Source organism: Rhinatrema bivittatum, chromosome 13 (assembly GCF_901001135.1).
Source record: "Rhinatrema bivittatum chromosome 13, aRhiBiv1.1, whole genome shotgun sequence".
In the NCBI taxonomy this organism is placed as follows: Eukaryota; Metazoa; Chordata; class Amphibia; order Gymnophiona; family Rhinatrematidae; genus Rhinatrema; species Rhinatrema bivittatum.
Genome location: NC_042627.1, coordinates 76,380,601 through 76,394,648, shown reverse-complemented (window position 1 = coordinate 76,394,648; position 14,048 = coordinate 76,380,601). Strand labels below are relative to the sequence as shown.

General features: G+C 44.1%; 1 protein-coding gene across 2 annotated transcripts in view; it reads left to right on the top strand.

The window, feature by feature from the left end:
* IGF1R (insulin like growth factor 1 receptor) overlaps window positions 1-14,048 on the top strand; it is a 333,492-nt gene that overhangs the window by 282,073 nt on the left and 37,371 nt on the right. For both annotated transcript variants that reach the window (XM_029574964.1, XM_029574963.1), the window contains exons 11-14: window positions 5,622-5,908; window positions 6,381-6,517; window positions 8,156-8,315; window positions 10,197-10,302. In XM_029574964.1, the coding sequence (XP_029430824.1) occupies window positions 5,622-5,908; window positions 6,381-6,517; window positions 8,156-8,315; window positions 10,197-10,302 (690 nt within the window). The remainder of the gene's footprint in view (window positions 1-5,621; window positions 5,909-6,380; window positions 6,518-8,155; window positions 8,316-10,196; window positions 10,303-14,048) is intronic.

Here is a 14,048-nt window from a genome sequence, read left to right as displayed (position 1 = left end):
CTACCACTTAAAGTTCTCTCACCCTCCTCCAATACAGCAGTCTTCAGCTCTGATCTTGAGTCTGTCCAACGACACCTGGAAGGGGTTTCACTCCTTCAGTAGGAGGTGGTCAAACCTGTCCCTCCTCAGGAGTGTGTACAAGGATTCTATTCAGGTATTTCCTGATCACCCAAGAAGACAGTTTCTAACACCTATACTGAACTTGCAGAGACTGAACAAATCATTGGTGCAGAAGAAGTTCAAACAATTTTTCCTTTCTTTTAGCCGAAGGATTGGATGTTAGCGCTAGAACTGAAGAAAGCTCATGCACATATCCCCATTAACCTCGCCCATTGGAAGTTCCTCAGGTTCCTAGTGAATGGTATCCATTACTAATACAAGGTGTTCCCCTTTGGCCTCTCTGCAACCCAAGGGTGTTCACAGATTGTCCTGTAGTAGTGGTGGTACAGCTTTGTGCACAGAGGAGTCTGCATGTTGTCATACCTGTATGATTGGCTAATGACAGATCATCCCCATTGGGTGTTCTTGAAGACATACAGCTCCTCCAGTCCCCTAGTTTCCTGGTCCTCTTTGCCAAATCAAACTTGGTTCCGGCTAAGAAAAATTAGTTAATGGGAGCCAGGATAGATTTGCTTCAGGAGAAAGTGTTTCTCTCCATTGAAAGAGCCACATTGCTGATGGGCCTGGTTAGGTCTCAGGACCAAAGGTCAGCAAGGTTGGTCCAGCGGTACGTGTGGTTTCTCTGACTTGTTCGCCCATGAGGGGACTTTGGAACTAATTAGATAAATGCTATCAACCTTTATCCTACTAAAGCTGTGACTCCTAGGATGAGAGCAACCCTTCAGTTGTGGATGAATTTGGAAGGTCTAAAGATAGGCTTCTCATTACTTATTCATCCACATTATTTGACTGTCTAAAGATGCCACCTACTACTACTACTACTACTACTACTACTACTACTACCACCACCACCATCACCATGGAATAGGGAGTGCACACTGGTTCTGTGTGGACATAAGTATCGTGGTTCTTCATGGAAAATTAGCTTCAAACCAACCACTTGGAGCTGTGAGCCATCTGTTATGCTCTAAGGGCTTTCTTTCACCTTTCAGGAAAGAGAATATTGATCCAGATGGACTACCATGTTCTATATAAACAAGAAGGGAGTTATGGGTTTTTATGCCCTCTGGTTGTGTGCAGGACATCATCATCTATCTCCAGGCAACCTACCTTTCAGGAATCTAGAATATGTTGATGGACTGCCTTGTTAAAACCATCATTGGGGAATGCTGGTGGTTGACCTCAGAAGAAAACAGAGAGGTTGAAATTTTGCTAATGTATACAAGCAGCTACAGATCAATCTACTCTTTGCTAACCATTGATTTCTCTGATTGCCAGTAACATCCAGAAGGTCCTTCAGGACAAGACAAGGATAATACAAAGACTAGGGGGCACTCCATGAAGATTGCAAGTAGCATATTTAAAATGAATCAGAGAAAATTGTCCCTTACTTGGGATTTGATGGAATTCATGTCATTTTTACTTTTTTTTTTATATTCCACACTTCAAAGTAGATTAGGTACTGTAGGTATTTCCGTATCCACAGAGGGCTTACAATCTAAGTTTGTAGATGAGGCAATGGAGGGTAAACTTACAAGGAGTGACAGTGGGACTTGAACCCTGGTCTCCTGGTTCATAGCCCACTGCTCTAACCACTAGACTACCTTTCCACTCCACTGTCAGGCTTATTTCTCCCCCAAGTCCCTCGGATGTTTTCTCCTGTTGGACACGCTACCTGGCTGCCAGACAGCCACTGTTGGATGATTGATGATGCTGTGTCTTCTCAATTTCTTGTGCAGCATGCACTGCTGAGGCTGCACATGCTTGACCCTTTTTATTCTTTTCCTTTTCTTCTCCTTTTTTTTTTTTCTGAAGTAAATGTAGGACCCTGTGTTAAATTTTTCAGAGACCGTTGCAGAGCGAATCTTTGTGCAATCCTTAAAGGTGACTGTAGGTAAGGCCACGCCCGTTGGCTCTGTGATCACCATGACGTGCTGACAAGTTGACACGTTCGTTTAGGTTGATGTTTGTTAGGTTTTTTTGTTTTTTTTTTTCTAAATCACGCTTCTTTTCTGCCGTCAATCTGTATAAATAGTTTCTAATTTAGGAGTGGGCATCCCCATGTTTCAACTTGCCTGACAGCTTTGCCCTGCCACAAAGCGAGGGATTAAAAGAGTGCGCCAAGAGGCGCGACGTGTTTTGTTCTGTGAGAGAGAGGCGGGGAAGGCGGCTAGCCAGCTTCTCCCATCTCCTGAAAGATTCCCGGCGGCTGAAGCGTTGGCTGGTAGGCTTGTGTCATCCACAGGTGATCCGTGTTAAAACCAGGATGTTTGGCCCCCACCCCCCTTTTAACATTTTTCTTCATTGGACGTGCGAGATTCAGAGACAAGCAACTAGTGAATGGGATATGGGAGAATCTCCGTAGCTAATATCACCAACACCAATAGATCCCAAAATAAAAGGAATTTAAAAAAATCCAGTGTTGCCTTGCATAAAACTGGACTGTAGTTCTGTTGTATGTGTGTAAAGGGATCCGTGAAACTGATATTCACTGCTATATTTTTTTCAAGAATGGAATTCCTAGAAAATCCCTTTAACACAAGACCTGTCTCTGACTTTTTCTTCTTCTGGTCAGACTCTCTAAGCTTGGTGAATTTTATGGCAGGCTTTAGGTGGGTTGCACAGCTCCGCCATGGCATTCTCAGTAGTGATCGGCACTAGTTCTGTTGAGTCATTGACAACGTATCCCCGTACCTACTCTGCAGAAGCCCTGCCATTCGATTAATGATATACCTATCCACCCACAGCTTGAGCAGTGCACCTCGTTCCTGCCCCGCAGCATCCCCTGCTATTCCATGAATGATACCTGCTCCCGCACAGCTCTTGGCCATGCACCTCATTCCTGCCCCGCAGCACCCCCTACTATTCTATTGATATCTGTCCTCCCCCCCACACCCACAGTTGCTTGGTGTCTGTCATGCAGACCGATGTTGGTGACGTGCCCGGTGTGCCCCTTTTGGTTAACATGCTCGTCCGGGTGGTCTTAGATTCCCAGGTGTATACAGACCTCCAACAGTTCTAGCGTAATCACTACAAACCGAATGAATCTGTTTCTTCCCTCCACTGAATTTTTTGTGTTGCTACAGGAGGTTTTTATTATTTGAATGTATTTGTATTTACTCAGTGGCCTAATCCACAGCACTTTAAAACAAAACAGTAGAAGCACAGGCTTCATTACATGCGTAAAGAATTAGAGTGCAAAAGGGTTAACAGAAGGCAAAGTTTGTTTTAATAAAAGAAAGAATTTAATAAATACTGCTGACATTTTTTGTAAACTGTGACTCGTCGATTAAAATTATACTGCAAACGGAAGTGATTCTGATGGTCTCTGCGCTCCCAGGGTGTCAGAGATTGGTAGAAAGATCCTTCACAGACGCCTGGGAGTGCTGCCGACTCTGGGCGTGTAGGGTGTTCTCATGCCCACTCCTTTATGTAGGACTATGTGTTGAAATCGTCAGCTCGCTGTTGTAATTGATACCTCTGGCTCTAGCCTTCAGTAGTGGTGGTGGTGGTAGAAGATTGTTGTACAAGTCGCAGCGTGTGACGGTGTGGCACGGTCGGGAGATTTCCATTGCGTTACAGCTCTTGGTTTATTTGTATTTATTTGTATCTGGCCACCCCCTCCCTTTTTTTTTTTTTTGGCTCATAGTAGTTTTAGCCGTTGGGGATATTTTGTCCTCTCAGAGCACGCCGGGTGAGCGTGGTCTGCTCGGCCAGCTGGATGCAGGACATGGCTGTACCACTTGGGCACTGCTTTGGGTTTCTGTGGCACACGGACCTCCAGGCCCCGAGTGAGAAGCGTGTATAGTTCCTCTGGTGTATTCTGGCATTGCATGTGCTTTGTAATGCATTCACTGAGCCTTCCCCCTGCCCCCTTCTGTCACCTGGTAGGGGACCATGTTGGCAGCACATGTATTCTCTCCCATGTGTTGCACCTAAAGCTGAACAACTCTCGGACAGAGTGAGAGAAAATCCACTGGGGTCAGACTTGCCACCGGCCCGACAGAAAAGCTCCTGTTTTTTTAAAGCACAGGTGGAGATGTGGAGGAGAGCAGGAGGATCCCAGGGTATGTGGCTGGTATTGTTTGGAGTTCAGGGCAGAGGTTTTCGGTGGTGATTGGAGGACAGATTTTGGATGCTGTAACTGTATGAGCTGCCTTACCTCGCTCGCTGTGGGATGAGGACTGTGTAGTGATGCCATGGGAGCTATCCTCTCTGCTCACTTGCCTGAGGGGGTCACTCGTGGTCCCTGGATTGAAAGGTAGAAAGGACGGGGGATTCTCACTCACTTTAGCAGGTTGGTGGTACTGTGTGTGAGAACCAAATTTCAGTTACTGAATCTCCAGGAAGTTTCTTTAATTAGACTTGCTGAAAAAAATTATTTTATACATAAAACTGAAGTCTTGGATGCAGATAGAATGAGCAATGAAGTTACGCCTAATACATTTATTGCATATGCTTAGATTGGTACACTTATAGATTTGAAAGATGTTTGAGACTGCACTCATAAACCTTCAGGCACATTTTTATTGCTTAGTTTTCTCATAGTGATGAGTCTTACTCTGCATCCATGCACTGACAGATGAGTCACTTGCAGTGACTCTAAACTTCAGTGTGTTTTATCTGTTCAGTCTTTTTGTAAAACCCAGCAAATGTTTGGTAGTGGAACTGATTAGTTGCAGATGGCTAATCGGCAGGAGATCTGTGTCACTAGAGAATAAGTTTGTTTTTCAGGGGGCGAGATGGGAGAGGAGGTTCTGTGCTAGGTGATTTCAGGTGAAAATGACCACCTTCCTGGCCTTCGAGGGGGTTCATTCCTCAAAAACTCCAGTTATATCCTTTTTTAAATTGTATTCAAAGAAGGGATGGTTCCTGGGCGGCGGTGGCGTGCGTTCTGGAAGGGGTCCAGATGTACCTTGGCTTTGCTGAGCTGCCTGTGTAGGTTAACATGCTAGGGCCTCTTATCCCCTAGTATGCAGCATGTCTTATTGCATGTACGGGATATGAGAGAGATGCACAGCCCGCTTCCACGACACTAGGCCCCCCCCCCCCCCCCCCCGAACTGAGAGGTCCAAGCATCTCTGCTGGTATCTTCTCATCAGACTCCTGTCCTCCTCTACCTGGTCCATCCATTCTTTCGAACTATGTATTTTGCGTTTTTGTACTTTTTCTTCGACACAAACAGTATTCGGTGTTGCTGTGCGGCGGCATCTTTATTAAACTGGGAGTGGCAGAAGCAGTTGAGCTGGCTAATGGTTTTGACCTGTAGATGACCTAAGATCACAGCTCCAGCTGTTTCCAGTTCAATCCTTTGCAGACCTCTCTGAAGATTTTTAAGGGAATCCCATCTGTCGTCTTGTAGTTTTACTGTGACTGTCTCCTTTCTTTAAAGCCAATTTCCCTTTCTCTTTTTCATTTTTCTCTCTAGTGTGCCCGGTTGCAGTACATTTTGCTACCTCCAGGGCCCTGCTGATGGCCACAATTTTGTTTCCTCCCTGCAGGCCTGATCGGAAGCGTAGGGATTTGTTCAGGATCGCAAACTCCACCCTCCCGAGTCGGAGCAAGAACACCACCTTGGTGGACAACTTCGCAAATATCTCAGACCCGGAAGATAGCGAGGTGGAGTACCCCTTCTACGAGACCAAAGTGGAGAACCGGGAAAGGACCGTCATCTCCAACCTGCAGCCGTTCACCCTCTACCGGATCGACATTCACAGCTGCAATCATGAGGCGGCGGCACTCGGCTGCAGCGCCTCCAACTTTGTCTTTGCAAGAACAATGCCCGCTGGTACGACCTCCATGAACTCTCACTCCCTTATTCTAGCTCAAAAACCATTCCTGCCCCACTGGTGCAGCTCACAGGGCACTCAGCTGCCCCAGCGACACGCTGCCATACGTGCGCACTGTTGACCAAGGAGTCGGTCTAATGTTGTGCTGCTGCTGCTGCAGCTTGCAGAGGTTGGCTAAGGTTATTTTTCTCTTGTCTCAGCCCCTGCCTTGTGTGTGTTGCTGGAACCTGGGGAGCAGTTCGAGCCCCTGCCTATACTGCTAGTGATTGTAACACGTTAATAACCCAAGTTTCCATGTGACAGCTCTCGGTCCAGCTGTGAGTGTACCTGGGGTAATGCTGCCATTTTGTGAAAATAAAAGTGAAGGATGCAGCTATCATTGTGTGTTCTTGGTGCTTTCACCAGTGCTGAATTCACAGGAATAAAAAATAAAGCTAACTTGCATTTTTCCCCCCCCCCCTGTTCTTACAGAGGGAGCAAATAACATTCCTGAGCCTGTTACCTGGGAGGGAGGAGAAGATAACACTGTTCTCCTGAAGTGGACAGAACCTCCACACCCCAATGGGCTGATATTGATGTATGAAATAAAGTACGGGCATAACAGCGAGGTGAGTGTGGGTCATCTACCTGGCGTGCCCAGTGCCGGTCCTTGAGGACCACTTACAGGCCTGGTGTTCAGTCTATCTGCAGTGAATATGCACAAGGATTCTGGGCATGTGATTGACCAATGCATCCACCGTGGCAGGAGAAATATGAAAGAGAAGAGAGAGAGAGAGGGTCTTAGCTGATATAGCACTGAGAAGAAGTGGAGGGGATGTCATAGGTGTTCATGGGTTAGACAGTTTGCACATTTTTATTTTTATAAAACCGTGGATGCGAACGGATGACTAAACTGGACGAGATCCTCTTAGAAATGTGAGAGACCTCACACAAAGAAGTGAGGGCATCCACTTTGCTGGTGCTTTTGTTATCTGTGAGCAAATAATGAAAGTGTATATTTAGAAGTTAGGTGACTTTTATAAGTACTCCTATTCCATCTTCCCTTCAAGCTTTGTAGTATTTATCAGTCTGAAAAGATAAAATTTAACAAACAAGAAAACTAGAGTGAAGTTTTATTGATTTTACTGCAAGAAATCCTAAAAGATATGTAGGAAAAGATAGGTATTGGGCACTGAAGACAGGTGGACGAGTGCAAGAGTGCAAGGAAAGGAGCTTTACAGGCAGCCTCTCCAACAGTTGTCAGGCACAGCAGGCAGGGAAGAACTGACCACTAGGGACAGAAAAATAAAAGGATTTTTTATTTGGAGGGACTGGAAAGGGGGGAGGATGTGAAGCAATCAACTTTACATACAGGTAGAGCATGTATATAGCAGCCTGCGAGCTGGTGCCACCTTAACATCCAGCAAAGTCAGGTAATGCCACCAAGGATATTAAACCATGTGAGATGTGCTGGTAGCTTTAATTTGCGGTTATAAACGCCCTTTTCCCCCTCCTATAGTTTATAAATAAGAGGTTGTGAGAAGGCCACCTTAATTTTGCCTTGTTCTGATGGTGGAAACATTAAGAGCATAAGAATATGCCATACTGGGTCAGACCAAGGGTCCATCAAGCCCAGCATCCTGTTTCCAACAGTGGCCAATGGAGGCCATAAGAACCTGGCAAGTAATAGCAGGTAATGAACTTCTCCAAGCCTTTTTTAAACCCAGCTACACTAACTGCACTAACCACATCCTCTGGCAACAAATTCCAGAGTTTAATTGTGCGTTGAGTGAAAAAGAACTTTCTCCGATTAGTTTTAAATGTGCCCCATGCTAACTTCATGGAGTGCCCCCTAGCCTTTCTATTATCCGAAAGAGTAAATAACCGATTCACATTTAGCTGTTCTAGGCCTCCTTCCATGACTTCATCTAGATCTGGGAATTTATTCCCCATACTATGAGCATTAGTGTACATAGCTTTTCAAATATTGCTTTTTCTTACCGTATTTCCCATTTCTATATGAGTATATACAGGTAAATTTTAAAATGATGGTGCATGTTGGTTAGCCATACCCACACTTTTAAAAACCTGTAAGTGTGCTTTTTTGATGCTAAGAGGGATCCCAGGCACTCTGGTGGCATACATTGCATGAAGAACTGCCCGGGAACCTAAATTATGTCAGGTGAGAAGCAAGTGGAGTGTGATGTGCTGGGACGCCCAAAATATTCCCTACCTAATTGCAGCCTGCATGTCTCCTTTGTGTGTAGGACCTGCGAGATTGTGTTTCCAGGCAGGAGTACAGAAAGCTCGGAGGGGCCAGGCTAAGCCGCCTGAATCCTGGAAACTACTCTGCTAGAATCCAAGCTACGTCACTCTCAGGAAATGGGTCCTGGACAGAGGCTGTCTTTTTCTATGTGCAGGCAAAACGTAAGTATACTTTGAAAATTAGTACCTTATCATGGTATAGGCAGGCACATTTATATCTGCTGGTGAGTATAATGGAAGATCCCCGCGAACATTTATATGCATACATTTTAAAATAGAAATGTACACGCATAAATAATTTCCGTGCCTCAGCTCAAACTCCCCCCCAGAACATGTTCTGTGTTTATGTGGATGATAATGTGTGTGTGTGTGTACACAAATTACAAATTTTTGGGCGTATGCTTGGGATGCACTTAGTACACCGTTAAGTTGCAGAATAATGTCGCGTTGAAAAGGCATATTTTCAGTGTATAAATTGGTCTCATTAAAAGCTGAGATTAATTTTATGAACTGGCCTGTTCCAGATGGTCCCTGCCTGACAATTATCTGCGCTCGAGTTCTGTAAACAAGACATGACACTAATGTCTGATTAATCCAGTGAAAAATGGGCCGCGTTCTCTGCCTGCCTTGTTGCTGCCCTCAGCCTGGCAGTCCTCCCTGTTGGACAGTTACATTTTGTTTTCAGGAGTTACAACTGATACACCATATGGTCTCATTTATAACTTTGTTTTTTTCTATCTGTACTTTTTCTGTCAGCTTTTCAATGAATGTGTGCGGCCCGTGCAGAGCACAGTACAAATGATCAAAAGCAGAGGTGATGGGCACTGACTAAATAAGTTGTTTATTTGGATAATAGAAGCCCAATTTTTCATCTATATTTACATGCACAGTTTTGTTCCATGATCTTAGTACCTTAATAGATGATAGCAGATCCATCCATCCATCCATCCTGTATGCTCAGTTGTCTACCTCTCTGGTTCTGTATCACTTTGAACAGATAAATATATAAATCTCCATGCTTAACCTGACTCAACTGCCCCCTCTCTCCCCCCCGGCCCCAAGCCTGTTTTTCGCACTGGAAGTGGGATGTTGGAAAGTGAGCCAGGGCTTGGTTGAGCATGTGCTTGATGATGTGGACATGGTAGGCAGGGTTACCCACTGCAGATGAAACACTGTGCAGATGATTCACAACCTGCCACTAGACTGTTAGACCAGATTTGAATGGCAGGTGAGAAAGGAGACCAGAGATTGAGTCTGATGTCCAGTCATGGCATGACCCAACACGTTTCAAGTCTGTAATCTTTGGGGGATCATTAATTTGGGAGAGGGGTTTAGAAGATGGCTAAAAACTGACGATGTATCAGTGCTTTTACATGGTCATTGTGAAGTGATTATAACATTCCCAAAGTACTTTTGTTAGGCTGCAGGATTATTGTTCCTGGTCTTTATTATGTGAAATACTTGAGCCAGGTTGTAAAAGGACAAAGATGAGCGAGGTTGCGTAGGGTTAGCGCATCCTCCTCCCAGTTTTGTCTCATGCCTTCTGCTGCATGACACTGGGACAACTGGGCTGCCCTATGGCTCTTTGCATGGACATTGGCTTGCAGGGGTCAGCAGCACTGCCGTGTACTCCTAACGTGTTTAATCTCTTGATGAACGAATCTTCAGATGGGGAATTGGATATATCCCATCTTCTGCTTTTCCATGGTATATGTGTGCATGTTGCTGATGGATTTTACATGCTGTTTGAGGCTATGTTCTCGTCATTCATTTTAATCCAGTCGCAGTATGTATGTGTATTACACACACACACACACACACACAATCTATTTGTGTTTGTATGCATTTTGCAGATTTTTTCAGGATTAGTTCTTGCAATATTAAAGCACATATTTTTTCAGATTTTACAGTTCTCCTGTGTTTATTTTATAGTAACATAGCTTTCTAATGCTGTGTACGATGTTGAGTAGATCTGAGCCCATTAACAGAAAATACAGTATTGCTGTTAATAAACAAATTGCCTCTTTCCATTTCCTTTTCTAGCTCCAGAGTATGAAAACTTCATTCACTTGATAATTGCGGTCCCCATAACTGTGCTTGTCATCATTGTAGGCCTTATCATTGTACTGTACTACGTTAACAAGAGGAGGTAAGAAACTGCCGATCTTCTACAAGGGCATAAAACACTTAGGGAGGGGGGGCGTATGCTTAACCAGCACCGCAGACTAAGCTTGAATTAACATGAGAAGTGCGCCATGCTGGATCAGACCTGTGGTCCCATTGAGTTCAAAGGTCTCTGACAGTGGCCAGTCCAGGTAACTTTGATGTACCCAGCAGATCCCAATGAGATCCCTGACCTGTTTCTCTCTCTTTCTCAGAAGTCCCTAATTGTTAATGAGACCTGTTCTCTGTTCAGTAAAACAGGGAGATGAATCAGTTGGTAAAATGTCTGTGTGCTGTGATTTGTTTATGTCCCCCTTTTATTACGTTGAAATGGCTGGACCTAATTTCACCAAAATTTGTGTGGAGGTAGGTCCTTGGGGGTGGAGAGAGACACTTGACTTTTCCATTTTTCAAAGTTGATGAGTGATTTGGGGAGAGGGGAACATTGAAATGGGGCAAAGTTGTTACCTAGCAAAAAGAAATGCTTGGCGAGAGGTTGAACCAAGATTATCTAGAAAATCACTTTTCTATTTGTTTAAATTTAGCTATGTTACTGGCCTTGACTGCGTTCTCCAGCAACAAATTCCATAGCTTAATTGTGTGTTGACTAAAATAATATTTCCTTATTATCCATGCTAGACCAGTCCAGACAAGTGGATTATGTCCCTCCTGCCAGCAGATGGAGACAGAGAAAAAAAAACCTCAAAGCCAACTTCACACCTCTTATGGGATCTGGTGCTGCTTTCAGTTCTTCAGTATCCTGTGTTAAAGCTAAGACAACCAAAGACAATTGTTTGTTTTGGTTTCCAAATAAAAACCACAACCTATTGCAGCCAAGAAACTTCACTCCATGGTCGTTAACACAGGAATTAGATAATCCATGCACCAAAGTCATGATTAGAGTAACTACCTTCAGAGTGGGCTACGTACTCGCTGATAGTTTTCTGAAATTGTCAGACTAAGAGTCCTTGATCGTTGTGGTTTCCCTGGCTGACGTACAACAGATTTGAGAATGACTGTCCAGGTCATGGCCTACATCACCTGACTTTCTCACTATCATAAGTGAGAAAAGCCCAGTTCTGACACAAGTGAAACACTATCCTTAGAAGAGGAGATAGTATTGGTCTCAAATATGCCCTTTCCTTTAAAATTACTAAAGGTTACCAAGGAGCCTGATTTCAACAAGAAGACTCTGATGTCCTAAGAAGCTTGAGAGGCAGGAAAGCTAGATCCCTTCAGAACTAAGCACGGTTTCCAAGTGGCGTCAGCGTTGATCTTTTTCTCTCTGTCTCCATCTGCTGGCAGGGAGACATAACCCACTTGTCTGGACTGGTGTGGCAGGACTAAAAGAAAGTAACAACTAAATTTAAATTTCACCGCTCTTAAATTTGTTTTAAATCTATTACCAATTAGTTTTATGGCATGTACCCTAGTCTTAGTACTATTTGAAAGGGTAAATGAGGGTTGCTTATTAACGTGTTCCTCACCTTTCGTGATTTAATAAATCTGAAATAACCCATCTCAGTAGTCTCTCTTTTCAAGGTGAAGAACCCTAACCTACTTTCTTCCACCTCTTTATTTTCATTGCCCTCCTCTTTAACTTTTCTAGTCTGCTGTCTCTTTTTGAGCTGGGCCAGTCAGAACTGTGCGCAGTACTTAAGGTGCGATCACACCATGGCTTTATACAGAGTCATTATGATAATCTCGGTTTTGTTTTCTGTTCCTTTTTGAATGGAGGGGACACTTTTTTTCCATGACATCACCATTGATTCGTAAGATGGTGCAGCCCCGGAAATTGCCAGTATTCTGTCTCCAGCAGATATCATCAGTACTGGACTGGTGCAGTGGGATCCCTAGCTCCCAGGTTTCAGCCTCTGGCCTCCCCTGGTAGAGGTTCAGCTTCACTCCTAGGGCATCGGTTTCTGATGTTCCCTCCCTCCCGTGAGCAGGGATTCTGGACTCCTAGGGCAGCAGGAGTTGAGAGCTTTTTCCTTAGTGGCGTGAGCTTGGGCCAGGCTTCCCTCTGTTTCTCCAGGCTGAGTGAGCCTTGCTAGTGCACTCCCAGGATTCTTTTGGGGTCTGGTAGAGCTGGGGGGGGGGGGGCAGTAGATGAGCTCTGGAGGATAGTGTCTAGGCCAGATTCTCCTTGGGAGGCATCCGGGGGGAATCCTCTGGAGACATCTCCCCCACCTCTCTTTCTCTCAGTCTTTCCCTCTCGCTCCCCTTCTGTCTCTTGTTTTCTTGAGTGCTTTCTATTTTAGCAAAAAGATACAGAACTGCGCACAATACTTAAGTGCAATCATAGATTTATACAGAGGTATTATGATGGTCTCAGTTTTGTTTTCTGTTCCTTTTTGAATGATTCCTAACATTGTTTGCTTTCTGGACTGCTGCCGCACACCGAGCTAAAAATGTCAGTGCATTGTCCCAAGGTCCTTTTTCTTGAGTGGTAACTTTTAATGTGGAACCTAGCACTGTGTATGTAGGCTTCATGGCATTTCACAGAAATGCTTCCAGCTGCTCATCTTCTGCTGCTCTTTGGATCATTTGCTATCATAAGCGTTCTGGTTTCTTGGAAGAGTGAGCGACATACCACCATTTTTTTTTTCATTTTTTTATTTTTATTTTAAGGAACGTCCATTGCCACATTTGCAAAGAGGAGAAGTGAAAGCAGGGCTAACGGGGTGTAATTTGATATTCCCAAATATCTGGCTGGGAATCAATGTTTGTAATGTGGTCTTGTGCTAGACTGTCAGCACAGTTCAAGTCTCTCTTGTATTCTATAGTTCCCAAATCCAAAGAGGACGTTGGCAGTGTTGCACAAGGTTGGTGTGGACTCCAGCTTTTGTGCATCAGTATGTCTGAATTTCTCTTCCCCCACCCTCAACTCCATCTCCCTCGCTTCTTTCAATCTCGACGACAGATGGTTAATGAACAGAATTTATAAACACATCCTGATTTCAATCTGGCTTACATTTCTATGAATCTTGGTATTGGCAGCACTGTGTAGCAAGATAATTAGAGCAAGTGAGGTATTACTACTACCACTACTACTACTATTACTACCACCACCAGCTTTGGTACAGATACTTGACATACGCAGTGCTGTACAGAAACATATAAGTGACAGGTGGAAGATTCTTGGGACTGAATGGTGACTTACAGCTATTTCAAAGATTTTTTTAATCATTTATGAATCTTAATACCTAATTTGCTGGCATCTCTGGGGCCCAGATTTGTAATGTTGAACTGGTATGGTCTATAGGCCTATTCTGGAGCACGAGTTATGGCATCAGGCTGTCTTATGAATCAAATACTAGTATTCCTGTCTTTGCCATAAAAATGTTGTATCTACCCCACAGATACTTGGCATCTATTCTAAGGGAGAGTATAATTTCCAGGTGAAAGTGATGTCATTAGTTGCTCATTGCCAGGGATGGGAAGGGTAGATGAAGGAAAGGAAGCTCAGAGATTGATGTTACGTGAGCCTTTTTGTAGCTGCCAAAGGACCGAACAACAGTGATTTCTTCTAAGTGCAGGTTCACAACTTTGTGTTCTGTTGTCTTCATGGGTTAGTAGGGCTTGGAGAGAGCGTGAAGATACAGTTTATTGAACTGTGTGTGTCTTTGAAGACCAGATAAAATGTATTTCATGCAATAAAAAAGGTCAAAGAAAAACCAAATAACTATCAGTGTGGTTTAATAATGGGTGTAAAAGCTTGTGAGGAAGTCC